This window comes from Hyaena hyaena, unplaced genomic scaffold (assembly GCF_003009895.1).
Source record: "Hyaena hyaena isolate Hyena2069 unplaced genomic scaffold, ASM300989v1 scaffold_71, whole genome shotgun sequence".
Lineage (NCBI taxonomy): Eukaryota > Metazoa > Chordata > Mammalia > Carnivora > Hyaenidae > Hyaena > Hyaena hyaena.
Window position 1 is genome coordinate 381,816 of NW_024080704.1, and position 27,210 is coordinate 409,025.

General features: G+C 47.8%; 2 protein-coding genes across 3 annotated transcripts in view; one reads left to right on the forward strand and one right to left on the reverse strand.

Moving 5' to 3' along the window:
- The first annotated feature begins 345 nt into the window (after positions 1 to 345).
- PRKAG3 (protein kinase AMP-activated non-catalytic subunit gamma 3) lies at positions 346 to 9,075 on the forward strand. 2 transcript variants are annotated; one of them, XM_039233148.1, is made up of 14 exons: positions 346 to 376; positions 705 to 744; positions 1,193 to 1,367; positions 1,717 to 2,120; positions 3,258 to 3,339; positions 3,830 to 3,888; positions 3,968 to 4,013; positions 4,220 to 4,274; positions 4,464 to 4,590; positions 4,723 to 4,888; positions 6,844 to 6,881; positions 7,064 to 7,210; positions 7,559 to 7,792; positions 8,372 to 9,075. In XM_039233148.1, exons 3-13 carry the CDS (start codon positions 1,214 to 1,216, stop codon positions 7,673 to 7,675), a joined length of 1,395 nt encoding a protein of 464 aa, XP_039089079.1. In that variant the 5' UTR covers positions 346 to 376; positions 705 to 744; positions 1,193 to 1,213; the 3' UTR covers positions 7,676 to 7,792; positions 8,372 to 9,075. The 2 variants fall into 2 exon arrangements, with proteins under 2 accessions (XP_039089079.1, XP_039089078.1); XM_039233147.1 differs by having other exon boundaries at positions 356 to 376; positions 1,212 to 1,367.
- A 4,381-nt stretch (positions 9,076 to 13,456) lies between these two features.
- Positions 13,457 to 27,210, reverse strand: part of LOC120232403 (sterol 26-hydroxylase, mitochondrial) — a 37,721-nt gene continuing 23,967 nt past the window's right edge. Inside the window, exons 2-9 of the mRNA XM_039233092.1 lie at positions 19,431 to 19,621; positions 16,194 to 16,393; positions 15,871 to 16,068; positions 15,528 to 15,700; positions 14,538 to 14,704; positions 14,312 to 14,393; positions 14,018 to 14,230; positions 13,457 to 13,851 (exon numbers count right to left, since the gene is read on the reverse strand). Coding sequence (XP_039089023.1) covers positions 13,732 to 13,851; positions 14,018 to 14,230; positions 14,312 to 14,393; positions 14,538 to 14,704; positions 15,528 to 15,700; positions 15,871 to 16,068; positions 16,194 to 16,393; positions 19,431 to 19,621 — 1,344 coding nt within the window. The 3' untranslated portion in view covers positions 13,457 to 13,731. The remainder of the gene's footprint in view (positions 13,852 to 14,017; positions 14,231 to 14,311; positions 14,394 to 14,537; positions 14,705 to 15,527; positions 15,701 to 15,870; positions 16,069 to 16,193; positions 16,394 to 19,430; positions 19,622 to 27,210) is intronic.

Sequence of the window (27,210 nt, forward strand, 5' to 3'; positions counted from 1 at the left end):
GCCTGACAAAGATGAGAAGGACCCCAGGACGCTGAGAGCCCGCCTCCTCCACCTGGCGCCCCAGCAATGCTCCAACCCAGCCCCCTACATAGCAAAGTCCTTCAATCTTGTCCTTGGAGATCCAGGAGGGAGCCCAGGACCTAGCCTCCAGATTCCACGTGCGCCCCTTCCCTCCCCACCCTGCGCCAGGAGGCTGGGCGGGAGCAGCTGAGACCTACGAGCCCTCCCTCCCGCTGCTGACACCCAATCAGAGAGAAACCGATCCGGGGAGGGCAAGGCGCCAGGGGCCGGGCCCAGAATAGTGTTGCCCAGCCTGTGTTGCGCACTTGCTCTTCGTGGGTCCGGGGTTGGCCGCATGGAGCACGCACTGCGCCGGGTACAGGGGTCCCGGGGGACGGGAGCTGGGGCAGCCGAGGCCAAGGGATGGCGAGCACACCACACCGTGTGACTGTGTGTGAATGAGTGTGCGCGCGCGGGTGTGTATTCTTTGTGTAAGTGACTTAGGTGGATCTATGCACAGCTGGGAATGGCTGGCTATGTTTTTCTGAGTGTGCATAAGTGTGTATGGGTGTGTTTGCGGGGGTGCGTGTGTGCAGGCAGGCTTGTGCCTGCGTGTATAGTCACACGTGATGGGAAAGGAAGCTACCTGTGGTTCGGGGATGTAGGACACCCTCCCACCCCTTCAGACATTCTTCTCCTCACAGAATCCATCTTGGAGCAGCCTTGGGGGACCTGAGCATCAAGGTAGGTGGGGCTGCCTTCTCAGGGGCTAGCCTCTCCTCCGACTTCCTTTGCCTCCCACCTCTCTGGGCCTCCACTCTGCTAGCCTAGCTTTTGTCTCTCTCTCTCCTTTTCCTTCTTTGTTCCTCTGTTTCTTCTCTTTTTCCCTCATCTCCTCTTTCCTCTTTCAGAGGAAGTGAGGAGAATCTAGAGTTTGAAGACTCCCACCCTAGTTCTGACTTGAGCATTTCATAGCTGTGTGAATTGTGGCGAATTGCCTCACTTCTCTGATCTCAGGTCCAACTTTAGTAAAATAAAGATGATAATAATCTCCCCCCCCCCATAAGATTGCTATGAAATTTGAGTGAGAAATATATTGGAGGAGAGCCCGTGGGAAGCTTGCTAATGTGAGATATTATTATTAATAACATTTTAATTGATTTTGTTGTGTTACTCCCTATTAACCAAACAGGCCCCATTCCCCCTTCCAGAGATGAGCTTTCTAGAACAAGGAGAGAGCACTTCATGGCCATCGCCGGCCATGACCACTGGCTCAGAAAGAAGCCAGGAGAAAGAGGGGGCCAAGGCCTCAGGATGGACAAGGCAGGAGGCTGTGAAGGAAGGGGAGCTGCCAGGTGTGGGGGAAGGTGAGGCCAAGGCCGGTTCTGGGGACATGGGGGAGTGTGGGCCGTGGGGCATCCCAGAGCCTGGGGCTGGGGCTCTGTTCCGGATCCCTCCAGAGCGCAGAGGTGGCCTCAACCCTCACCTTGTAGTCTTGGTCACCTGGGAAAGGTCACCTATACAGCAGAGCCCGGGGCCGGGCGCGGCCAACCCAGGACAGAGCCACCGTCTTGGGTGACTCTGAGACTCAGCTCTCTTACCTGCAAAATGGGGCCACAGCATTCAGGCTTCCCAAGGCTGCTGTGAGGATGAATGGAGCCAGCAGATGAGAGAATGCTCTAGAAGATGGACTTACTGTCCTCTCCCCACCGACAGATCCCCAGGCCAAGCCACCTGCTGAGCACACCGGGCTGGAGGCCACATTCCCCAAGGCCACACACTTGTCCCAAGCTGCTCCCTTGACCAAAGTGGGCACTCCGCCAACAGAGTGGGAGATCTTCCCCCCTAACTATGCAGCCTCAGCTGCTGGCTCGAACACCGACGACCTGGAGCTGGACATGGAGTTCCCAGTCACAGCATCCTGGGGGTATGAGCTGGGCCTGGTGGAGGAGAGGCCTGCCCTGTGCCCGTCTCCACGGGCCCTCCTACCCAGGCTGGGCTGGGATGATGAACTGCAGAAACCCGGGGCGCAGGTCTACATGCACTTCATGCAGGAGCACACCTGCTACGATGCCATGGCAACAAGTTCCAAGCTGGTCATCTTTGATACCACGCTGGAGGTGAGGCCGGGCTCCGCCCCACCTCCATTCTCACAGGGCTGCAGCCACCACTCTCCTCCCTCCAGGACCTCCTGCAAGCCCTCTTCCAGAACTACTCCTTAGCACCACAGAGACCCATGCGGGGGAGCTCCTGCTCCTTAATTGTCATCCCAGCTCTGCCATTTAGTATGGGTAGGATTTGGGGTCGGTCACTTTACTTCTTTCATCTCTAAAATGGGAATGGGAGTACCTGGCTGGTTCAGTCAGAAGAGCATACAACTCTTAATCTTGGGGTCAGGGGTTTGAGCCCCGTGTTGGGTGTAGAGATTACTAAAAAATAAAATAAAAATGAAATAAAATGGGGACAGGAATGCCTGCTTTGCCCTCCCAGGGTCGGAGGACTCCTGGAAAAACCCGGATTAAGTGGGAGCACTTTGTGAACCCCTAACTATATGGAAGACCTTGCGGGCTGGCTTAGAACAAACAGCAGGGAACTCTCAGTAAGAGAAAAATAGGGCGAATCCTCGCCCCTGCTCTTCCCTTAAGCTCCGCTATGGGACGCCTGATTCCATTTTTACCATCACATAGAGCGGAGCAGTGTTTCCCGAAGCACAGTGTATGAACCACCCACAGTACACTATTGGATTCCAGCGGTGTATGATCAATTATATTTGTTGCAGTAGCTTTGCATTTATTTTAATATGCGTTAGAAAAATACGACTAGAACAGATACAGCCCGTATCGATACTATTACTTAGGATGAAGCCAAATGGGACAACGTCAAACTTATTTAGAGAAATATATTTCGTAAATGTTATGTAAACAAGTGTACCTCTAGCACTTAGATCAGCAAAGGCTATACTGTGTGTGACTGTACACGTATAACTTCCGAGTAGAAACCCCAAGTGAGTGTCTCACACTCTGATGTGCCAGGTGAAGGGGTCACCACAGTGGCTCTGGCCACCAGCAGCCTTATCTCTATAGCAAGTGTGTCTGACAAAGGTCGTGCTAGCGTTGTGCCGTGGCATAGGACAGGAGGTCAAGCTGATGTAGAGGAAATCCGGGGAAAAGGCCCCATGGAAGGACCCTGGCTGGGACAGGGTAGCCCTGGGGGGCCAGTGAGAGACCCCCCCCCTCAATGTTCTCTCTGGCCCTCAGATCAAGAAGGCCTTCTTTGCCTTAGTGGCCAATGGCATCCGGGCGGCACCGCTGTGGGACAGCAGGAAGCAGAGCTTCGTGGGTGAGGAAGGGCTGGGAGGCAGAGGGAATAGAGAGCTCTTCTGAGGGAGCCCTGGGGCTGAGCTCTGACACACCACGGGTTTGGGCAGACCCTTGGTGTGAGCCACGCTGGGGGCTGGCGCGGGGGGAACATCTGATCCCGGCCTCATGGCCGCTGGCTGGGGGACCCCATGAGCAGAGTAGGTGTGATCAGCTGACCACTCCAGCTCTACTCTCCCCCGGTCCCATGTCGTAGGTGCTAGATAAGAAAAGAGGAAAGGGAGAGGAAGGAATTGGGAGAATAGAAAAGGGTGGGCGAGGAGAGAAATTACAGGGGAAGCATAAAAGGTGGGGGAGGGGCTGCCCTGTTCCCCTCTGTCCACAGTTCCCACAGCTGTCTCAGAGCCAAGAGTCTGGCAGGGCGGGGCAGGGGGTCTGACCCCTCAAACTGCCTCCCACCACGGCCCCCCAACCCCCGGTTGACCCACTGTCTTTCCCTCCTAACCCCACAGGGATGCTGACTATCACAGACTTCATCTTGGTGCTACATCGCTATTATAGGTCCCCGCTGGTGAGAACAGGCTGGGGTGGAGGGTTGCTTGGGGAGCCTGGTGTCTGAGGGGCCTGTGTCCAACTTCTGGGGTCTCTAGGTCCAGATCTATGAGATTGAAGAACATAAGATTGAGACCTGGCGAGGTGAGTTGGCAGAGGGGACCTGGATGGGGCTGAGGGTGTGTGGGTGAGCCTGGGGCCAAGGACCCGAGATTGGGCAGTGGGGATTTCCTGGAGGGAGCAGGGGAAGGGTGAGAGGGAGCCCAGAGGGCCTGCGGGAGGAAGACCGTGGGGCTGCCAGGCGAGGTGGGGTGGCCAGCTCCCCAGGCCTGACTCTGCCCTTCCTGCAGAGATCTACCTTCAAGGCTGCTTCAAGCCTCTGGTCTCCATTTCTCCCAACAGCAGGTAAATGTCCCCAGCCACCCACCTGAGCCTCCTTGCCCCGAACACCCCCCTTCTGGGTCAGTCCCTCAGTTCTGAACTCAGGGGCTCATCCAGTGGCAGACAAGGCACCCTGGACACCCTGTCTTCCTTTTGCAGGGGCTGGGGTGGAGGGTGTCTCTCCCCCCAGACCCACTGTTCCCACCTCTGCAGCCTGTTTGAAGCTGTCTACGCCCTCATCAAGAACCGGATCCACCGTCTGCCGGTCCTGGACCCGGTCTCCGGCGCTGTGCTCCACATCCTCACGCACAAGCGGCTGCTCAAGTTCCTGCACATCTTTGTGAGCCTGGGCACAGCCTCAGGGTGCCCTGAGGGGCTGAGAAGTCATTGGCCCAACAGACCGGGGAGGGAGTGCTGGGAGTGCTCTGGGGGCTGCCGCAGCCTGACTCCCACCTGTCCCCAACCCGCCCAGGGCTCCCTGCTGCCCCAGCCCTCCTTCCTCTCCCGCACCATCCAAGATCTGGGCATCGGCACATTCCGGGACTTGGCCGTGGTGCTGGACACAGCGCCCATCCTGACGGCACTGGACATCTTTGTGGACCGGCGCGTGTCTGCACTGCCTGTGGTCAATGAAGCTGGTACCTGGACGCAGAAGTGGGGCTGGCAGGGGTGGGGCTGTGGCAGGCAGGGCATCAGCTCAGGATCCAGGGTGGAGTTAGAGGTCTGCCTGCTTTGGGTCTTGGACCTGTTACTTAGCCTCTCTGTGCCTCAGTCTCCTCATTTGTGAAATGGGAAATCTTAATAACACCCATCCTCTGACTTCACGGGATGATTTGAAAGGATTATGTGCAATAAGAAGCATGGTAAGAGGAAACGGAGGTTAAGATTTTTAATGTTAATTCATCCTAAAATGGGCCATTGGATCCAGCCAGACCTCTCCTTCTTGCCCTGAAGAGATTAGAGGGACTACATGATCATTTCTTTGGTTGACCATGGCTGTAAACCATTTCAATGTCAAAATTGCTGTACTGAAGCTAGATATCAAAAAATGTTTTTTCTTTGTTTTGTTTTTGTTTTTTGAATGTTTATTCATTTTTTGAGAGACAGATACAGAGCACAAGTGGGAGAGGGGCAGAGAGAGAGAGGGAGACACAGAATCTGAAGCAGGCCTCAGGCTCTGAGCTGTCAGCACAGAACCCAATGCGGGGCTTCAACCCACAAATGGCGAGATCATGACCTAAGCCGAAGTTGGACACTTAACTGACTGAGCCACCCAGGCGCCCCAAGAAATGTTTTGATTTATTTCTGATTATGAAAAATTGGAAATGTATGAAAATGGTAGAACTAACTGCATTATGAAAGTCACTTATCCATTACCTGGATTAACTACTGTTAACACATTGCCATAACCAGGTTTTTTCCCCCATAGTTTTTGCTAAAGTAATTTAAATTACAGAGATCATGTTATTTTATCCCTAACCCTTCAGTCTGCATCTCTTAAAAATCAGTATATTTCCTCTTTCACCTAACAAAACTAGAATAACTTATTCATATCATCTAATATCTGAGCTTAATTCTCATTTTCTCACCTTCCCTGAGGGTATCTTTTTTACAGTTGATTTGTACAAACCAGGATCCAGTTAAGGTCCCTGCTTTGCATTGCTTCTTTTCTCTTTAGTCTGTTTTAATCTAGAACGGTTCCTTCCTCACTTAATTTTTGTGGCACTATAATGACAAGCCTGGGTCAGTTGTCCTATAGAATGTCCCCCTTCCAGATCTATCTCTTTGCTTTCTACAGATGGCCTCAGTGTTCCTCTATTCCTGGGTTTCCTGTAAACCCTGGAAATTAGATCTAAAGGCTTGATCAGATTCAGGCTATCCATTTGAGCCTAGGGTAGTTGTGGTGACACCATGTACTCGAATTGTGTCTTGTCTGGAGGCATCATTTCAGGCCGTCTCCTCTCTGGCTGTGATGCTGTGTGATCTGTGGGTCCAGGTAGTGACAGCCTGATGCCTCATTTTATTTTTAACGATTTTTATCTATCTATCTATCTATCTATCTATCTATCTATCTATCTATCTATCGAGAAAGCAGGGGAGGGGCAGAGAGGGAGACACACAGAATCCGAAGCAGGCTCCAGGCTTTGTGCTGACACGGGGCTCGAACCCACGAACTGTGAGACTGTGACCTGACCCGAAGTTGGATGCTTGACTGACTGAGCCCCCCAGACACCCCTAATGCCTCATTTTAAAGCCAGTAGCCTGGGGGGCTCAGTTGGTTAAGCTTCTGACCTCGGCTCAGGTCATGATCTCGCGGTTCATGAGTTTGAGCTCTGCAGCAGGCTCTCTGCTGTCAGTGCAGAGCTCACTTCAGATTCTCTTTCCTCCTCTCTCTGCCCCTCCCCTGCTTGCACTCTCTCTGTCTCTCTGGAAAGAAATAAACAAAACAAAAAAAAGCCACTGGCCTGGGGAGGGGTGGGAGATGTCCAGTAATTCACTGTGAAAGCCTGCCTCCGGCCCTTGCACAGCATGCTGGTTCTGACGTGAACCTCTTCCTTTTCTCTCCCCACCTGGCCCCCCCCCACCCCTGCAGGACAAGTCGTGGGCCTCTACTCCCGCTTTGATGTGATTGTAAGTGTCTGCGGGAATAGGGACCTCGGGGTGCCACAGGGATGCTGTAGGTGTGAGAATCGATTGGGGGGGGGGGTATCTGTAGACCGGAAGGACCTTTACAGGCATATAGGGGGCAGGTGGATAGGTCTGGGGCCTGGCTAAGGGGATGACTGACATGGCCCTTGCCTTCCCTGCCCCAGCACCTGGCTGCCCAGAAAACCTACAACCACCTAGACATAAGTGTGGGCGAAGCCCTGAAGCAGAGGACAGTGTGCCTGGAAGGAGTCCTTTCCTGCCAGCCCCATGAAAGCTTGGGGGAAGTCATCGACCGGATTGCCCGGGAGCAGGTACCGCAAGCCCCTTCATACATGCCCCCAGCACGTATGGCCCAGTCCTCACGAGCAGCTCCAGCTGTCCCTAGATACGGCACACCTGCCCTTGTCCTCCCGTTTTATGGCCATTTCAAGCTCTTGGCGTCCACACTGGTCTGCAACTGGTCCTTTGGGGCCCTCGTGCGAAGGGCCACAGACAGCTGATCACCCCAGTGTGGGCAGAGCTACCCCTAACTGGTTTCTAGGAGATACTTTCTTGCTCCCCGTTATGTTAACTCGTTGCCCCCGATTCTCCGTGGCAACCTGGTTGGTTATCATCGCCGCACGGCTCCAACACCCCGCTGACCCTCCGTGGGCCCACAGGTACACCGGCTGGTGCTACTGGACGAGACCCAGCATCTCCTGGGCGTGGTGTCGCTCTCCGACATCCTTCAGGCACTGGTGCTCAGCCCTGCTGGCATCGACGCCCTCGGTGCCTGAGAATATCTGGGTCCTCACTCCCAGGCCATCTTCCACACGCAGAAGCCCATGAAGGGAGCCAGGGAATGTGGCCTTCATCTTTCCCCACCCCCACTTGCTGGTTTGGCTCTGGTTCAGGTAGGCTCTGCCTTGGGCCATTGGCCTCAGTACCAGCCCATCGGTCTTCCTAGGCTCTCAGATCTCAGCCTGAGGCCCCCTGAGGATGGGGGTGCCCAGCTCATTGCTGAGCAGCCCCGCGAGAACTACAAGTATCAGGACTCACCGTGGGGCCCCCACTTTGCCCCATTCTCCATTGAGGATGGATCATGGAGGTCGTCACAAGAGGGATGGGCAGGGGATGGGGTAAAGGCAAGGGCAGTGATGTGATTTCAGATGCTCTGGGGAGATTGGCCTGCCTTCTTGCCACTCAGTTCCCACCTGCTTGGAATTCCACTGGAAGGAAGCAGGTTAATAAACCTTTGTTGAATGGAACTTCCATGCGCAGTAAGAACTACGGCTGCAAGGAGGGAGTTTCTATCTAAGTAGTCCTCTCAGTAAATCTGACATGATCTCAGACTCCTTCCTGGTAGCGCGTTTGTTGGGAACTTGCTGACATTCCACCTGCTTGCCAGTGGATGGGAAGACGAGGTTCCCCTACTGGAAAGGCAACCTCTCCTGCCCCCGTAGTCACTGCCTTGTCTTCTCTTTTCCTCACAGGCTTCTCCAGCCCTCTCTAACTGCCCTTGCCCTGCCTGTGCTCCCAGAAGCCCTCGGGAATGCCCTGTCCTCCAGGGGATGATGAAATTAAGGAGAACAGCTGAGTCGAGCCTGGAGATTTATGAACCAGAGGCACTGGGATTACCCCAGGCCACCTGCTCCATGCCCACCCGCATCAACCCCCCCCCCCCCACCCCCAGTGGCCCCAGTGGAGCAGCGAGCCCTCAGCCGGCTGGGTTTAGTCAGGGGCTCTGGATTCCTCAGCCTCTGGACTACCCAGGAGGCCCTGCTGCTCTTCCACACTACTAAGGGTGGTTCGCCACAACCTGGCCACTGCCCCCCTTCCCTCCCAGCATTGAAACGGCAGCCATGTGGTGAGCCTGTTGAGTGGGGTCCTTGCACCATTCTCGTCCTGAGCACCAGCAAACAGTGCTCAGTCCCCAGTGATGGCCTGTGTTTGGACCACTGAGGATGCACCGTTGAGGAAACAAAAAGAAAAAGAACAATTGACCTGTGAACTTAAATCATATATGTTTCACTCTGAAAATGCTAGTCATTTGACCTGCACTCGTGGCAAGACCCCTGTGCTTTCTGAATTCAGAGACGCGAGGGAGAAGCTGTAACGGACAAACACTACCACTGGCATTGCTTTCGTGCGTAGGGCATGAGTTGACGGACGATTCTTTGTTCATTTTTTATTTATAACAAACCATAAAGAAGATATTCATTAGTTGATGACATAGTAAGTACAACTCAGTCCACAAACTCTAATGTGCAAGAAACATAACTTTCTTTTTAACACTGACTGTAATGCCTATTATGAACACCATTTCACCAGGTGGTAGAAATTAATCTCCATGTGGGATTCACCCGCCGCCTTTTCCTGGGGTTAAATTCGGTGAGAAGGGGAGGCTTTGAGTGGTGGGAGACTTTGGTCATCGCCCATCATCATCCACACTTGCCAGCACTTGCTAAAATATTCCTGTTGGTGGGCATGGCCCCTGCCACGTGCTCCCTCAGTCACTGCTGCAAAGCCTCCTTGGGCTTGCCTTCTCTTGGGGCAGGAGACATTCTAGCTCCTGGACCTGCACCCCTCTGGGCTTCAGGACGCCGTATAGAGCAGTCCCAAGCTCATCTGCTCAGATGGACAGCAAGTGATCTGTTCTACTCTGCATTTTGCTGTTGTTGTTTTTTTCCCAGCCTCTGCCCTGGAAACATAGGGCACAAGGCTCTTCTTACCCTCTCCTTGTCATTTCCAAACCTCTCCGGGGTATTGATCATATTCCCCTCCTCCCTTCGGACACAGCTCCCTTCCCGGGGATTCCAGAAATGTCTACCATCTCTTTGCCTCCCCAACCCCCACCAACCTATGGAATCTTTACCAGTGGGGCCTTTCTCTCGAACTCATCATACATTCTTCCAAGTCCGCGGTATGTGTCTTGAGCTCTTGCCACCTACTCTGAGGCCAGGCTTCTGCTATGTCATCCCTCCCCTGTGGCAATGGACACTGCGGGTTTGCTGGCCAGTGGGAAGAGGATAGGTTAGTATTTCTAAAATAGGATCCCACCACAGTTACCTCACAGGGAAACGGAGTGGTGACGTTTGTGCTTGATGAGTCAGGCAGTAAATGAAGGCATTTTCTCATAGACACTCAGCTTCTGTTACCAACTTTGCCACAACCCATGGGTCAGTGTTGGTTGTGCTCTGGGCCTGCCTGGGAAGGTCCCAGCCTTGGGCTCCAGTGGGACGATGAGATGGGGGTGCTTCTCTGGGCCTGTCTCAAGTGACCGTGTCCTTGAGGACCCTGGGGCAGGCTGCCTCCTGCTGCAGTTGACTGTCAGGAATGTGTAACAGGGTCAGTCTTTTGAGGTGGTGCCCCAGGTTGCTCTGTGTAAACAGACCTTCAGAAGTCAGCACAGGCGTTAGGTAGAAAGGGCAGCCTGAGGAAATGACTCTTTCCCCCTTCTGTTCCACAACACCCCCCCCCGCACCCCCCAGGAGTAGGTAGATCTCCAACCTCCTAGACCCACCATCCTGAGGACCCAGCAGTTCTCCCTTGGGGCCGTCTCTGGGGGACCCATCTCAGTCCCGCTGCTTCAGCCCCCTGCTCTGATCACAGCCCAGCCCTCAGTTCCTGACAGCCCTCCAGCATCATGGCTTCTAGAAAAGAAGCAAAGGGTTGCCATGAGAACTACTCCCATCCTAACTTTGAATAAAAGTATGAAGGCCAGCCATTCTGCTGGCCCCTCTGTTCATACCCATGAACCTGGGGCTGGCCAAGGTTTCCAGGCATCATTGCCTCCGTGCCCCCGACTCCTGCCCTGACCTCCGAGGCGCCTCCGGTGTTCTGTGACCTCCAGGCTGGGCTCTCATCCCCTCCTCACATCAGCTCACATCACATCTCTCACATCATCTCTGCAGTTATCATCCCTGGCTGTGCATCAGGATCCCCAGGGGAACTTTATAAGATGGAAATTCTGGAGCCCCATTCCTAGATAGATTCTAATTTCCTGACTTGGGGGTGGGACCTGGCCAACTGTATTTATTTTCTGTAGAAACTAGAGACTTGTGTTCATCATACGTGATGAGCACGGTGGCTTGCTGAGATAAAAGGGTGCCTCATTTCCATAATTAGGAAAATCATTTGTCACATTATTGCATCTATATTATTCGTTATGACCAAGATCTACAAACAGAGCTGGCTAAGAATGGGGGCACAAGGTAGAAGCTACGATTTGCTGGCATTCTCAATAGCCTTTCAAACATGTGCAAATACAGAAGAATTCAGCACAAGGTCACTTATGTCCACCCCCTGATGACAACTGTCGGAATTTTTAGTGGCCGTTCATCTTAATACTGGAATCATAAATAATGAGCTAGAAGTGAACTAATATTAATGAGCCAAAATACCCTCAGAGTTAAAACACCTGTAGAACATGAGCATGTACACAGCCAGAAAATATTGGCTACTCGATCTATTTTTACTCCTGGGAGTGCTGCGTAAGTGTTGTTTAAGAAGACACGCTGATTTTAGGGGGCACCCACGTAGCTCAGCCAGTTTAACATCTGACTCTTTGATTTCAGCTCAGTTACCATCTCATGGTTCATTAGTTCTGTGCTGACAGCATGGAGCCTGCTTGGGTTTCTCTCTCCCTCTCTCTCTCTTTCTCTCTCCTTCCCTCCCTCTCAAAAATAAATAAATAAACATTTAAAAAAAAAAAAACAAGACAAGCTGATTTCTTAAAATCTTACCCCAAAATATGGATCCTAATTTGGCCAACAAGTTCAAATTAGCTGGAAAGGGAGTAATGAGACATGCACATTCTTTTCAGTCAAAAGTGTATGTCGGTGCTGAATTAACGTCCACTCATCTGCAATTGTCCTAAATCCTATTGTTCTTTCCTTACAGAGTCAGGTCAGGGTGGATAATCAGGGAGCCTCGCTGTGACATCGCTCCCCTGTGACTTATGTGGGCTGCCCAGCGTCTTTGAGACCCCAGGCCCCCGGTGGTCTGAAGGAGCAGACACTGGAAAAGGCAGAAGTCGCTCTGGGTGACTTGGTGACAGAAATCCTGGCCCCCCTCTGAGCCCGGCCCCCACTCTCTGCATTTATAAGGGGCGCTCGCAGGTGACCCCTGCACCGGTGGGGTGGACAGCTACGCCCTCAGAATCAGGAATTCCTCCCAGTTCTCTCCAGCTTGCTATACTCAATATAGAAAGCTCTGTATCTCCCTTCTCCTTCCTTCCCCTGCCTACTATCCTGGCCTCTTCTCATTTAACAAACATTTTTTATTCGCCCCCGAAGTGCTAGACAGAGTTGCTCACTGAGACCCAAACTGAAAGGAGCTTGGTTTGTGCCCTCCGGTGGGCGCGCCGCTGGTTGGGGAGACAGCCGGGTGTCCAACGAGGTGAACAGGTCGACCTCCCGGTTCTCCCCTGTTGGCGGGGAGGCGGGGAGAGCACAGAGGAGGTGCTGTGCTCCCCCCACAGAGGTCAGGGGAGGCTTTTCAAAGGCGGTGACATTTGAGCCGAGCCCTAAGGAAGAGCACGTTCTCTGGGATGAAGACAGTGGTCCAAGAAAAGGGGATATTAAGAGCCAAGTATTGAGGCTGGACAGAGCAGAACGTGCTCAGGGAAATACAAGGAATTGGGCTTGGGCTGTGGAAAGGGTGTCTGGGCACGTAGTGGGGGTGGCGGGCAGGGTGCCAGAGTCTTCTAAGCTATGAGAGAAGGACTTTTAGACTTTGCTTCATGTCTGAGGGAAACCTCTGAAGGATTTTAATAAGGACAATGACATGATTTGCTTTACCCTCACAAACATAAGAAATCTGACTTTAGTTTTCTATGACTCAGCAGAAACACACAACTGGGGCTGGGCCTCGTTGCCTTCTCAAGCCTGAGGGACACGGAGTCTCCGTGCCTCCCTGCTTTCCCGCTAGTTGGCTCCCTGTACGGAAGAGGCTGCCATCCCCACATTCTCCTGCAGCTCGAGTTCCAGGCAAGACCTGGGTTCTGCCTCTCAGTCGTAGGTGAGGCTCGTGGAAGGCGGTAGCGAGGCCGCACTTCTGCGCAGTCACGGGGGCCTGGAGTGGGGGCGGGGAGGATAGTGCCCCCTCCCCTCCACCGCCAGCCCTGACCCGGAGACACAAGACGTGCAGAGTAGCGTAGGGCCAGGGGTCGTAGCAATAATTTCCCAGCGTTCATCCTCCGCAGGGTGGCCGGTGGGCCCCATCCCAGGCTGATCAGCGGCCCAGTGGTGTCCCAGGAGTCATTTCCGGGGATCCAGCCTAGGGTGCCTTCATCCACTTTTGTAGCCCCTCACTACCTATATCAAAGCACTTTCTGCTCGAAAGAGGGGGCCCCTCTTGGCGCCCAGAGGATAGCTCTGCCCATCCTGCGCGGGCAGGGCCTCAGCCAACAGAGTGGGAGGCCAAGACCTCTGTGTGAGGTCCGGGAAAGCACAGGTGTTCTCACTTTCCATGGAGGCAGATGGCTCTACCTCCCACAAGATCCCGAGGTGGGGAGAGGGTGCTCTCCAAACACAGAAAGGGGCTATGCTGGGTCATCAAAAAGAGTGACAAGGGTCTCTGATTATCAATAAAAGTCCCTTTATTCTACATTTTTTTCTAAGGATGGCAATGTGACATGGGGGATGGCCTTTTATCTGAGAAGGAGATGTTCAAAACGATAAAAGTGGCAAAAGCTCAGGGTTCCACAGAAAGTGCGCTGTGTCTTCGACCCCTGGCATCTGGGAGCCCCCTTCTCTCCCCTCTCGTCTGAGACACAGCAGTGGCCAGGAATTACTGTGTCGGGGGCGGGGGGTGGAGGGAAAGGGGTGTTCCAGGGAGGCCCAGGCCCAGCTCAGCACTGTCTCTGCAGGAAACGCAGGCCCACTTTCTTATTGGGAACGAGGACGATGCGGGCCACGCTCTTCACCTCCCCTGTCTCAGGGGCCAGCGCCACCTCATACCGCTGGATCAGCTGGGAGGTAATGCACACGGGTGGGCGTTAGAATCTGTGACCTCCATCCCCTGCCCTCCTCTACACGCTCCCTCCCTATGCTGCCCTTCTGTCCCACCCCCCCTCCTCCCTGGCCTCCATCAGCCCTTCCTGGCCCTCGAGGCCCTCCAGCCTCTCCCCTACTCACCCTTGACAGCAGCAGCTGCATCTCTAGTTCTGCAATCCTGCGGCCCAGGCAAGCCCGGACCCCGTAGCCAAAGGGCACAGAGCCAAATGGATGTTGGACCCCAGAGGTAGCAGGCTGGCTCTTCCTCAGCCAGCGATAGGGCTGGAAGCTCTCTGGCTCAGGGAAGATGTCAGGGTCACGGGACACCACATAGTGACAGAACACAAACTGGGTCTGCAGAGCCAGAATGGGCGGCACATCAGCTTAGGGCGGCACAGGGCACCCCAGGAGCCCCAGCTCTTCGGCCCCACTCACATTCTTGGGGAAGAGGAAGCCGTCGACTTCGATTTCCTTTTCCGTGATGACTCGGGAGTTGGTGGGGACCACAGGGTAAAGGCTGCAGGGAAAAGAAAGCACAGGTTCACCTCTGGATCCCTGGCCCTTCTTCCCACCTCGCCCCTGGCCAGCGGCCCCCACCTCCAACTCCTGTCTCTGAGTCCTCCTCTGCACAGACCCCATGCTCCGAGGAACCGCGACCTACCGCAGGGTCTCCTTAAGCACAGCTTTGAGCAGGGGCATGTGTGCCAAGTCCTTGTGCTTGGGCACCTGCCCGGGTGGCACCACGGCCACCACTTCCTTATGCAAGGCAGCTTGGATCTCTGGTTCTTTTGAAAGATGGTACAGGGCCCACGTCATTGTGTTGGATGTCTGGGAGGCAGAGGGAGAGATAAAGTGAGGAGTGATTTCTAGGAAAAAAGCTTGTTAGGTATTGGGTGAGTGTGCGTGTGGGTGTGCACAGAAAAGTGAATTTGCCATGAGCATAGCAGAAACAGACACAGGGGCTCATGGGGACCCTCCGTGTGACTCCACGGCAGAAAGAGAACCCATATGATGGAGAATCACATTCTAACAACAGGGAAACTATAACAGAGGGAAACCCCATGTGACAAAAGGAATGCAGTCTGACAAAGAAGATGCTTGTGCTCAAGCTCTCTACTTAAATTACATCTTAAGTAGATGTGAGATGAGACTTCCTAGCTGGCCATCAGAGGCTCCAGGAGGCGATGGGATCCCTTTTACAAAAGAACCATTCCCAGGGCCCCGGGATCGCTCAGTTGTTTGGGTGTCTGACTCTTGATTTCAGCTCAGGTCGTGATCCCAGAGTTGTGGGATCAAGCCCCACATCAGACTCTGTGCTGTGTGTGGAGCCTGCTTAAGATCCTCTCCCTTTCTCTCTCTCTCTCTCTCTCTCTCTCTCTCTTCACCTCTCCCCTGCTCACATGCAGGCTCTCTGTCTCTAAAATAAAAATAATAATAAATAAAAAACAAGCAAATGAAAAAGAACTATTCCCTGCCCACCTTTGCCAAGTTGAAAGACCTCCCTGTTTTCCTTCTAGCTTTACAACTGTGACACAGAAAGAGAAGCAGGTACCTGGAGGAACGAAGGTCAGGTTCAGGTGAGGGTAATGGGGAATTGGTTCAGGATAGGAGCTGGGAGCCCCTGGTCTCCTCGCTGGCCCCCCTCACGCACCGTGTCTACGCCAGCCAAGAGCAGCTCAGGCAGGCTGCCCATGACCTCATGAGCACTGAGCTGTCCTCTGGTCAGCAGGAAGTGCAGGTAGCCAGATATCTGCACTTCATCTGGCTGGCTTTTCTGCAGCTGGGTCTCTATCTCCTTGAGTTTCTGATCTATCAGCTTCTTCCCTACGGAAACAATAGAGAACAGAAGACAAGGTCAAAAAGCCATGATCTCCAAGGACCAAGAGCCACTCTGACAGCTGGAAGCATGAGGTAGAAAGTCCTGGGACAGACTCCTGATGCACAGACCCTGGAACCACCCCCCACCCCCCAACTTCCCTCCCCGGTCTCCTCACCAAAAAAGAAGATGGTGTCCCAGCCATCTATATACCGCTTCCAGAAAGGCAGCAGGGAACGGGTCCACTTGGGGAGGAAGGTGACATAGAGTGAGTTCTGGAACATGAGCCCGACAGATCTGACGAAGGCCACGGTGTCCTGGGGGATGGGGTGCTCCAGGCAGCCAATACGCTTCTCAAACAGGATGTAGCAGATGGCTGACGGTGCACAAAGGCAATCACGGGAGGTAGTGTCATGGCACCCAGAATCCAGGGGGCTCAAGGAGGGACACACAACCTGCCTCTGACCCCTGCCCACCCCACCCCTGTCCCCATAAGGGTACCTTCCAAGGCAAGGTAGTAGAAATGGTGAGCCATGTCAGACACGTGGTCCCCTGAGGCACTCTCTGCCAAAAGCTGGCTCAGGCGGGCCAGGAAGTCGTCGATCACCTCATTCAGAGCATCCGTGTAGAGCGCAGCCTCAGCTGGCTTCAGCATCCGCTGGTTCAGAGCTTGGCGCAGCTGGTACCACTGCTGTCCTTCCCTGCCGAGAATGGAGGAAACGCACACTTGTAAATAGCTGATGGAGGTTAGATTAGATGGTGTCTTCCCCCTGCCCTGGGACCTCGACAGGGACTAGGAAAATCTCAGACTCCTAGATTTAGAATTATAGAATCACTGAATTTCCAATGACAGAATCTTCGAATCACAAAACTTCAGAATCTCACGGCAGCATCGTCGAAGTAGTCAAGATGGGCACCTGGAACCAGACTGCCTAGGGTCAAATCACAGGTCTGATGATACTGGCTGAGTGACCTTAGGCAGGTGACTTAAGGCCTCTGTGCTTCCATTTTCCCTTCCATAAAATGGGAATAATAAGCATTTCTATCTTAGTCGGGTTGTTCGGACAATTGCAGTGCTTAGATCAGAACCTGGTGTGTGGCGAATGCTTAGGGAATGTCAACTCTGATTATCTTAGGATGCTACAACTCCAGAATCTTCTGTATGTGAAATGAGGAGGAACTATGATGGTTCCAGTCCTCTGTGTGGAGGATGAGGAATAAAGGAAGAACAAATGAGGGTTCCTGGGATGCTCAGATTCTGGACCTTCATGCTCTGCTTGACCTAGTGGCCCCAAGGGACAGGGAGACCCACCAGGTGGATGGCCCAGCCCCTCTTGCTACAGGCATCCAATAGGGGGTTGGATCCCCACTCTGGTCCTCATGAGGGTGGGAGAATGCTTCCCACAGTGGGGCTTCGCGTTCTGGAAATGTCCCTACCCACGGTGGTTCCCCTCTCCCCCAGTCTGTTACCTTTCCTAAGCAAGCTGGGTATGGGCCAATTTTTTAAAAGCTAGTTGCAGAGTAATAAGTACAATATGGTCCAATTTTAGGAGGAAGAAAGGAAATCCTAAATATTCATATGTGTATCCACATATTTACACATAGAGCGAGAAGAATACCCACCAAACTGTCAGGATTACTTGGAAGAATGGAATGGGAGTGGGTGGTAGGGAGATAATACTTCATATTGGAATTTTTATAGTAAGTATTGCTTTTGAATTTTAAAAACCAATAAGGTATTTTTAAAAGATAGATACTAAAAAGGCTTATGGCAAGAATCAATTTTTTTTTTAATTTTAGAAAATTATTTACTTAAATGAACCTCAAACACCAGGACTTCTCTTCATTATGTTGGGAAACCCTGCAAAAAAAGATCAACTAAAAGTGTTGCTTAAAAAGAAATGAAAACCAGAATAAACTCCTGTTTTGGAACTTCAGGGTGAAGGTGCCTCTCTGAGAGTAAAAATTCTCCCAATGGTAGCAATCAGATTTGCAGAACTTAAATGAGAACATTTCTGCAGTTGTTAAAATATTTCCTGGGAAAACAATGCTTCATAAAATCAGATTTAAAAATATATATGTATGTATTTGTGCATGTATATATGTTAAAACAAAAAAGAATTTATCATTGGTTAGTAAAATAGCTTTAAAATGCATGTATATGGTACAATGTAATTAGGAAACTGACTTTAGAGTAAAAAAATTGAAAACAGATGACACAGGGGGTATACGTAACGTTCAGCTCCAATTCTAGATGCTGAGCCATCAATTTCAGTCGTGGCCTGACCTGGGAAAAACCTAAGACCTAAATCTTCCCCTCAGGGTCAGACATCAAGTTAAAGAGCTCTTGAAACACCGACATTCTCTATTTTCTTCCCGTAACTTTGAACAAAGGGCTCAGTAATTGTTGAAGTTCTAAAACTGTCCACCTGTGAAGGAACTGGGAAAAAGGAAAAACAAACAAACAAACAAACAAACAAACGTGTGATGGGAGAATGAACGTATAGGCATCAAAGGCAGATGAGATGCACCCTCTAACCAGTTTGCTTCCTTTCCAAAAAGTATCGAGGCATTGTTTTCTTGAATTCCAGAATCGGAGAGATCTGATGTAAAAAACCTCTCTAGGCTTCATTTTCTTCATCTATAAAGTGGGGATTATAATACTATCTACTTCATGGGCTTGTTGTGAGGATAAAAGGAAATAATAAATGTAAAGAGACTAGCCTGATACCTGGCATGTCATAAACACATGGTTAGCTATTATCCTTGGTGCTGTTACTACAACCACTGCCAGGATCAACTTTAAATCCCTTAAGAAATGTCGAAAGCATGAGATGTCAAGCAACTAGGGAAAATAAAAGTCATTCATTACTTTCGGAGCTCTGTTAACATACCATAGCAAAAAGAAACCTGTCATAGGGTGAAATAGGTGATGAGGATTAAACACTACATTTATCATGGTGAGCACTGAGTAATGTATAGAATTGTAGAAGCACTATTTGTACACTTGAAACTAATATAACACTGTATGTTAACTATACTGGAATTAAGATAAAAAGCAATTTTAAAAAACCTGTAACATACCCAGTTACAACCTGCCACATTGGGAATGGTTCATCACCAATGATTCTTGATTGTGTTGTTGGCATACGCATATATAACATATTCAGCCCATTCTTGAATTTGTCGTTGCCAAAATAACCTTACCTTTTCTGGGTATAATTTCAAGGCTGAAACCCACATCTATTTCTATGTATGGAGAACATCTGTGAAAGTTATATACAACAACAAACCTATACTACATAATTTAGGAAATATTTTTAAAGCTAAATTCAGCCTAATTAGTATGGTGACAATGTTTTTTCAACTATAAACAGATAATGTCCTATTATGATTCATGTTGGTATATTTTCAACAATAATGTAGAATAATGGAGCTGGAAAGGTCCTAGAGATAGTATGGAAATATCCTACCCCAAACTTCCCATTTTACATATGAGAAACATAAGGCCAAGGAAGGAGAAATTATTCATTTGTCCAAAGTCATAAAATATATTAGTGGAAAAGACAATGAATGGCCCTTTCAGCCCATCCTAACCACTGCTTTCTAAACTGAGTATCAGGCTCAGAGGATGCAGGGAGAGCCCACCCTGCCCATTAGCCCCTGGCTTCCCAATGCTATTGTCCTCGGGCCTGGCCCTCTGAGGCCTTGTACCAGTCCCTTTAGGCCCCAGCTCACGTGGTGAAGGGCCCATAGGCCAGGCCCTGCTGGTCCCGATGCTCCTTCCATAGTTCCATGTCATTCCGTACTGGGTACTTGCTCTCTTGCCGCATCACTTGCTCCAGGAGTGGGGCACTGGCCAGGTTCACATGCATCTGAGTCCCTAGGTGGCTTACCCACATTGGACCATACTTGGCCTTGTACAGCACCTGTGGGGGTCAACGAAAGCTGAATAACCATGGCCCATCCAGGCAGGCATTTACTAGAGAGGAGATGGGATGAAGGAGTGTCTGATAGCAAGTGGGATGGGCTTGCACATTTTACAGGAGGTAGACAGTAGGATGGCCTGTGGTTCTGAAAGAACACTGAAAAAAACCGTGTACACAGGAGTTAGAATATTCAGAGCAATGAGTATCTCTCAGAATGGGGAGAACTGAAGTCCTTGGAAAAGTGAGATTTTAGAAAAATGGGATGCGGCAAACTGGGGTGTGTTTTGAGGTATAGATATTTGGGGTCCAAGGTTTTAGAGGAACTGAACCCTTTAGTGAGGTATAATAGAATGCCTACAGCTCCTTCATAGAAGCATTTAAATTTACTGCAGCTGACTGTCAATGAGATAAAGATACATATCTCATGTATTTAATGAGAAAAAAGAAACACAATAGAAACTCCAGGAAAAACAAGAAGCTGAAAAAAAAGTCAAGATTCAAATAGGAAGTAAGATATGTGGTATGAATTCATTTTTAACAAATAAGTTATTAGCTGTTCAGTAAAATAATGATCAAATATTTTATCTTAGAATTTCTAAAGCACTTGACAATTGATACCCATTGCATCTGTGAAATTGGCATTGGTGTAATGCTTTTATAGTTCCTGGTAATGAGGGGAAAAATAAATATATTCTGAGCTTCAGAGGTAAAACTTAAAACGAATCCACAAATAGTGAAACAAAACTTCCTCGCTAAGTTACACCTACAAACTTAAAGAATATGAAACATAGTGGTTTCTCAGGTACTTAATCTTTCATAATCTGTTACTGAAGAGATTTTAAGAGAATGAGAATCTGCTCCAGTCTAGAAATTAGACCAAAGGGTTTCTGTAAAAGATACATTAAAATTACAAAAAGGAGATCTTTCATTCCAGTTATAGAAGGACACTTCACCTAACTCTTGGTCCAGAAAAACAGCAATCTTACTGTGTTTTACTATTGACATTAAAAGCTAGATTCTCCTACGACCAACGCAAAGTAATCTTCTTCAATATATTACCCAATTGCCCAGAATCCACCCTGAACTAACAGCCAATTCTGTCAGCTCCTGGGAAAACAGCCTTGACAAACCCCTGACATCTATTTAGTTTTGTTTTCCACTTCTACTTCTCAGTAACGCTTGCCAGTGTGGTATGATTTTGAACAGATGATTGTCTGTAAACTACAGTAATTCTTGGAGAGAAACAGGCATATTCGTACATTGCTGGTGGGAGTCTAAAATTACACAAACCTACATGGAGGACAATTTGCTAATATTTATAAAAATTACAAATACATTTATAAACAAAGTATGGGAAGTCTACATAATGGAATGCTATGTCACCTTAAAAGAGGATGAAGCAGCTCCTTGTGTAGTAATATGGAAAGATGGATTGTAATGCGGAAAGATAGATAACCAAGGTAGATTGTTAAATGGAAAAGTATGATATCTCCTGTCTAAGAAAGGGGGGCTAAATTAGAATATACAACATTTGCACTTGCTTTTATAAAGAAATACTGGGTCACACCAGAAACTAATTAAAGTGACTACCAATGGGATAGATGGAGGGGACAGCAATGGAAGGCAAGATTGCACAATGTATATCTTGTTTTATTGTTTTGAGTTTTGAACCATAAGAATGAATTCAAATTTTAAAAATATTTTTATTTTAGAGAGAGAAAGAGAGCAAGCATGAGTGGGGGAGAAGCGCAGAGGGAGAGAATCTTAAGCAGACTCCACAGTTTGGAGCCTGACTCAGGGCTCAAACCCATGACTCTGGGATCATGACCTGAGCCAAAATCAAGAGTCGGATGCTCAACCAACTGAGCCACCCAAGTGCCCCATGAATTCAAAATTTTTTAATCTAAAGGGAAAAAAAGAAAGTGTTGTGCAAAACAATGAGTCACCTGCCATTGATTAGGTAATTCCAGAAAGCAGGAAAGGCTTGCCAAACCTCTCAATTCATGTATATACTCCTTAGATTTATAAGGTTCCATTTTGTAAAAATACTTATATGTCTGTTTTTCTCTACTGAATTCTTTAGAAGAATTGTCTTAAACATAAGTTTTAATTTGTGTTTCCAATTGGCTTATTTAAGATATTAATGACAAGGGTGCCTGGGTGGCTCAGTTGGTTAAGCATCCGACTCTTGATCTTGGCTCAGGTTATGATCTCATGGTTTGAGGGTTTGAGACCCATATCAGGCTCTGTGCTGACAGCTCAGAGCCTGGAACCTGCTTCAGATTCTCTGTCTCCCTCTCTCTCTCTGCTGCTCCCCCACTTGTGCTTGGTCTTTCTCTCACATGCTCTCTCTCTCTCTCTCTCTCTCAAATAAATAAATAAATAAATAAACATTAAAAAAAATTTTTTAAATACAAATAAAAATATATACTATTTAAAACCAACATAACTATGCAATAAACCAGGGTTTCTCACAGCACTATTGACATTTGGGGCTGGATGATTCTTTGTTGCGGTGGACTGTCCTGTGCATTGTAGGATGTTTAGCAGTATCCTTGGCCTTTACCCACTAACATCTCCCTTCCCTCCAAGTTGTAACAATCAAAAATATCTCCAGACATTGCCAAAATGTCCCCAAGGAGACAAAATTACCCCAGGTTGAGAATCTCCGCAATAACCCCGACTTTTTGTTGTTGTTATTGTTATTTTCTTTTGTAACTCCAGCCTTTTAATATGAGTCTTAATGCTTTAATTTTAGAAGATGTTTCTTAAGAAACAATATTTCATTTTGAAAAAAATACTTATCTACAGTTTGGGGTTTTTTTTTTCTTTGTGTTCAGTTCAAATATAATTACATGTTACAGTGTTATAAAAACGCAAATAATGGTGGGGCACCTGGGTGGTTCAGTCAGTTAAGTGTCTCACTTTTAGTTTTGGTTCAGGTCATGATCTCATGGTTTGTGAATTCAAGCCCCACATCAGGCTCTGCACTGACAGTGTGGAGCCTGCCTGGGATTTTCTTTCTTTCCCTCTTTCTTTGCCCCTCCCCTGCTCACATTTTCTCTCTCTCACAAACAAACAAACAAACAAACAAACAAACATTTTTTAAAAATGCAAAAAGTGGTTATCTCTGAGTGATGGTTTATAGATAGGTTACTTTCTTTTTTATACTGTAATTTGTTTTTCAGATTTTCTACCTTGAAAAAGTTTTAAAAGACTAGATCAACAGCCATTTACTTGGGGACCAGCTTCTTCTCTGGAATTCAAAGCCTCTGGCACTTCTTCTTGGCTGTCAGTTTGGAGGTTTCTGAGGCATTTCCCCCTTTGCAAAGGCTATGCTTTCTTTCCTCTTCCTTCATATTCCTCTTCTCAGTTTACTCGGTGGAACTTAACAAGGATCTATTTATGTAAGAACTTATTTTAGAAAGACACCAGAATACTTGCTGAAAGAGTGTGCTATGTCTGTGAACCTACCATTAGGCCGTAACCTGAGACAATTAGAGAGCCCCAATGTTCTCAGATAGATCCTGTCCAAGTGCCACTTTGCAGAACAGAGTCCCCTAGGGATCATCTTCTCATGATGAATGGGAGGGGTAGCTTCCACCAAGTGAGACTCCGAAAGGGGAGAGTGACAAATTTACTCAACATTTATTTATTGATCTCATATCCTGTTCCTCCTATACTGATCTAGGGCCTGGGGATACAGCTGTGTGCACAGCAGGAACAGCTACCCTTGGAGAGTTTACATCTTAGTGCAAGAGCCACACAGTTGAGAATTTGATTACATATGCTTATAAGTTGCTCCCTAGTTATGTCTTCTCTTTAACTAGATTGAAAATCTTGTAGGGCAGGAATGATGTCATACTTCTTAACTACTTCCCATATTGCTTGACATACTACTATGCACCATTTTAGACAATATTTGGCAGATGTCAATGAATCAGATGGAGAAAAAAGTTGCAGACAACACAAAGAATATGAGAGACAAATAGTGACAGACAGAAAGGAGGTGGGGAAGGAGATCCACAGAAACTGGTAACAATGGCTCCAAGGGAGTGGGAATTAGTTGTAAAAGCCTGGAAAAATAATCCAAAAAGGAAATTAAGAAAATAATTCCATTTAGTGTTTTATTTATTTCTGAGAGAGAGAGAGAGAGAGAGAGAGAGTGAGCAGGGGAGAGTCAGAGAGAGAGGGAGAGACAAAACCCGAAGCAGGCTCCAGGCTCTGAGCTAGCTGTCAGTACAGAGCCTAATGCGGGGCTCGAACCCACGAACCGTGAGATTATGACCTGAGCCAAAGTCAGACACTTAACCGACTGAGCCACACAGGCACCCTGAAAATAATTCCATTTAGAATTGGATTTGTTTTGGACTGAATGCTTGTGTTTCCCCAAAATTCATATGAAGCCCTAGTTCCCCAGTGTGGCTGTATTTAGAGATAAGGCCTCTAAGGAAGCAAGTAAGACTAAATGAGTAATTAAGATTAAATAAGAGTGAGTCCCTGATCAAATAGGATTAGTGTCCTCATAAGAAGAGACATCAGAGAGAATTCTCTCTCTCTCTCTCTCTCTCTGCAAGTACACACCAAGAAAAGGCCATGTGAGGACACAGGGAAAAGGTGGTTGCCTACGAGCCAGGAGGAAAGCTGTCACCAGAAACCAGCCTACTGGCACCCTGATCTCAGACTTCCAGTCTCCAGAACTATGAGAAAATAAATTTATATTGTTTAAGATACCCAGTCTGTCATATTTTGTTACAGCAGCCAGAGAAAACTGATACATAGCATCCAAAAGAAAAGAATACTTTTATATTTAGCCAAGAAATAAATTTAGCCAAGGAAGTGAAACACTTGTACATTGAAAACTACAAAACATTGCTGAAAGAAGTCAAAGAACTAAATAAATGGAAAGATGTCCTATGTTCATGGATAGGGAGACTTAATATTGTTAAGATGGCAGTAATTCCCAAAGTGGTCTACAGATGCAATCCCATCTTCACCAAAATGCCAATGACCTTTTCTGCAGAAATGGGAAAAAAAAATCAATACTCAAATTCATATGGAACTGCAAAAGGTCCTGAGCAGCGAAAAATATTGAAAAAGAAAAACAAAGTTGGAAGAGTTATACTTCGTAATTTTGAAACTTACTACAAGGCTACAATAATCAAGACACTGTGGCAGTAGCATAAGGATACATATATAGACCAATGGACAAGGATTGAGAGTCCACCATCTATGGTGAATTGATTTTTTTGTAAAGAGTGCCAAGACCATTCAATGTGGGGAAAGAAAGTCTCATCAGCAAATGATGCTGGAACAACTAGATAACCAAGTGCAAAAGAATGAAGTTGGACTCCTACCTCACTCCATATATAAAAATTAACTCAAAATGAATCAGTAACCTAAATATAAGAGCTAAAACCATAAACTCTTAGAACAAAACATAGGGGCAAATCTTCATGACCTTGGATTTGGCAATGGATTTTTAGATTTGACACTAAAAGCATGAGCAACAAAAGAAAAAACTAGATAAATAAGACTTCATAAAATATTTAAATCTTGCACATCATAGGATATTACCAAGAATGTGAAAAAACAATCTATAGATGGGAGAAAATATTTGCAAATCATATAGATGAGAGTTTAATATCCAGAATATACAAGAAGTTTTGAAAAACTCAACAACGAGAAGGCAGCTCAACTTTAAAATGGCCAAAGGACTTAACATTTCTCCAAAGGAGAACACAAGTGGCCAATAAGGACATGAAAAGATGTTTAACATCATTGGTCATCAAGGAAATGCAAATCAACACCACAATAAGATACCATTTCATACCCAGTAGGATGGCTTTAATCCAAATAACAGAAAATAACAAGTTGTTGGTGAGCATGTGGAGAAATTGAAACCCTTGTACATTGCTGATGAAATTATAAAAATAGTACAGATGCTACAGAAAACCATTTGGCGGGTCCCCCCAAAATTAAACACTCAACTACCATATGATTCAGCAATTCTACTGATAAGTATATGCCCAAGAGAAATGAAAACATATGCCACACAGAGACTTTTACACGAATATTTATAGCAGCATTATTCATAATAACCAAAAGGTGCAAACAACCCAAGTGTCATCAGATGATGAATGGATAAGCCAATTGTGGTCTACACATGAAATGAAATATTATTTCGCCATAAAAAGGAACAAAATAGGATACATGTTACAACTTGGATGAACTTTAAAAACATGTGCTAAGTCAAGAAGCCAGACACAGAAGTTCATATACTGTATGATCCTTTTTATGGGATTTATCTGGATAGGCAAATCCATAGAGACAGAAAAGCAGATTAACAATTATTGAGGGGCAGCAGGACAGAGGAAAGAGGAGAGATTAATTGGTGACGGGGTGTTCTTCTAGGGTATTGAAAAAGTTTTGAAATTAGAATTAGTGATTTCATAACATTCAAAATACACTAAATGCCACTGAATAGTACACTTTAAGATGATGGATTGTATTATATGAATTTCCCTCCCTACCCTCCAAAAAAGCCGGGAAGTCTGTGGTATTTAAAACCTCCAGAGCATCAGCGAGAACCTGGTGTGAACAAAAAATAGCCTCTCAGAAAAGAAAGAATGGAAAGAGGCTGAGGAATGTTCTTCTTTGGTTCCAAGGTTTTTCTTACTTGTAGATCAAAGAGGAAAGAGAACCAGACCAACCTTTCCTTTCCACTGTTAGCTCCTAATTCAGGACTAAGGATCAAGCTTTGAGGGATTATTTGTTGGTCTGTTTAACCTTTCCGGGAAGAACGCAGGCAGAGTCTCTGAGAATATCCTCTGTTATGCAAAACTACTGTGTTTACAACTTCTTGGAGGGTAATTTGGCAGGCGGTACATGTCAAAGCGCTGAACAAAATCTTTTACCCAATAATTCCATTTTAGGGGTTTGTTTTAAGGATGGGCATGATATTTAGTGATACATTGATTTATCAAGCTTTCCACATAAAAACTCTAAATATATAACAGTAAAGTTCAGCAAATTCTAGTGAAGCCATAAAATAGAACACTATTCAGCCATTTAAAACTGCTATAGGTGTATTTGTTGATATAGAAAGGTATGCATAATAATTAATTTTAAATACTTGCGTGTTTTTTTTTGTTTGTTTAATGTTTATTTTTGAGAGGGAGACAGAGCTTAAACAGGGGAGGGGCAGAGAAAGAGGGAGACACAGAATCCAAAGCAGCCTCCAGGCTCTGAGCTGTCAGCACTGAGCCCAATCACAGGGTTTGAACTCATGAACCACGATATCATTACCTGAGCAGAAGTTGGATGCTTAACCAACTGAGCCACCCAGGTGCCCCCATTTGTTTGTTTTTTAAAGTTATCCCTCCTCATCAGGGAAATACAAATCAAAACCACACTGAGATACCACCTCACGTCAGTCAGAGTGGCTAAAATGAGCAAATCAGAGAACTCTAGATGCTGGCGAGGATGTGGAGAAACGGGCACCCTCCTACACTGTTGGTGGGAATGTAAACTGGTACAGCCCCTCTGGAAAACAGTGTGGAGGTTCCTCAGGAAACTAACAATAGAAC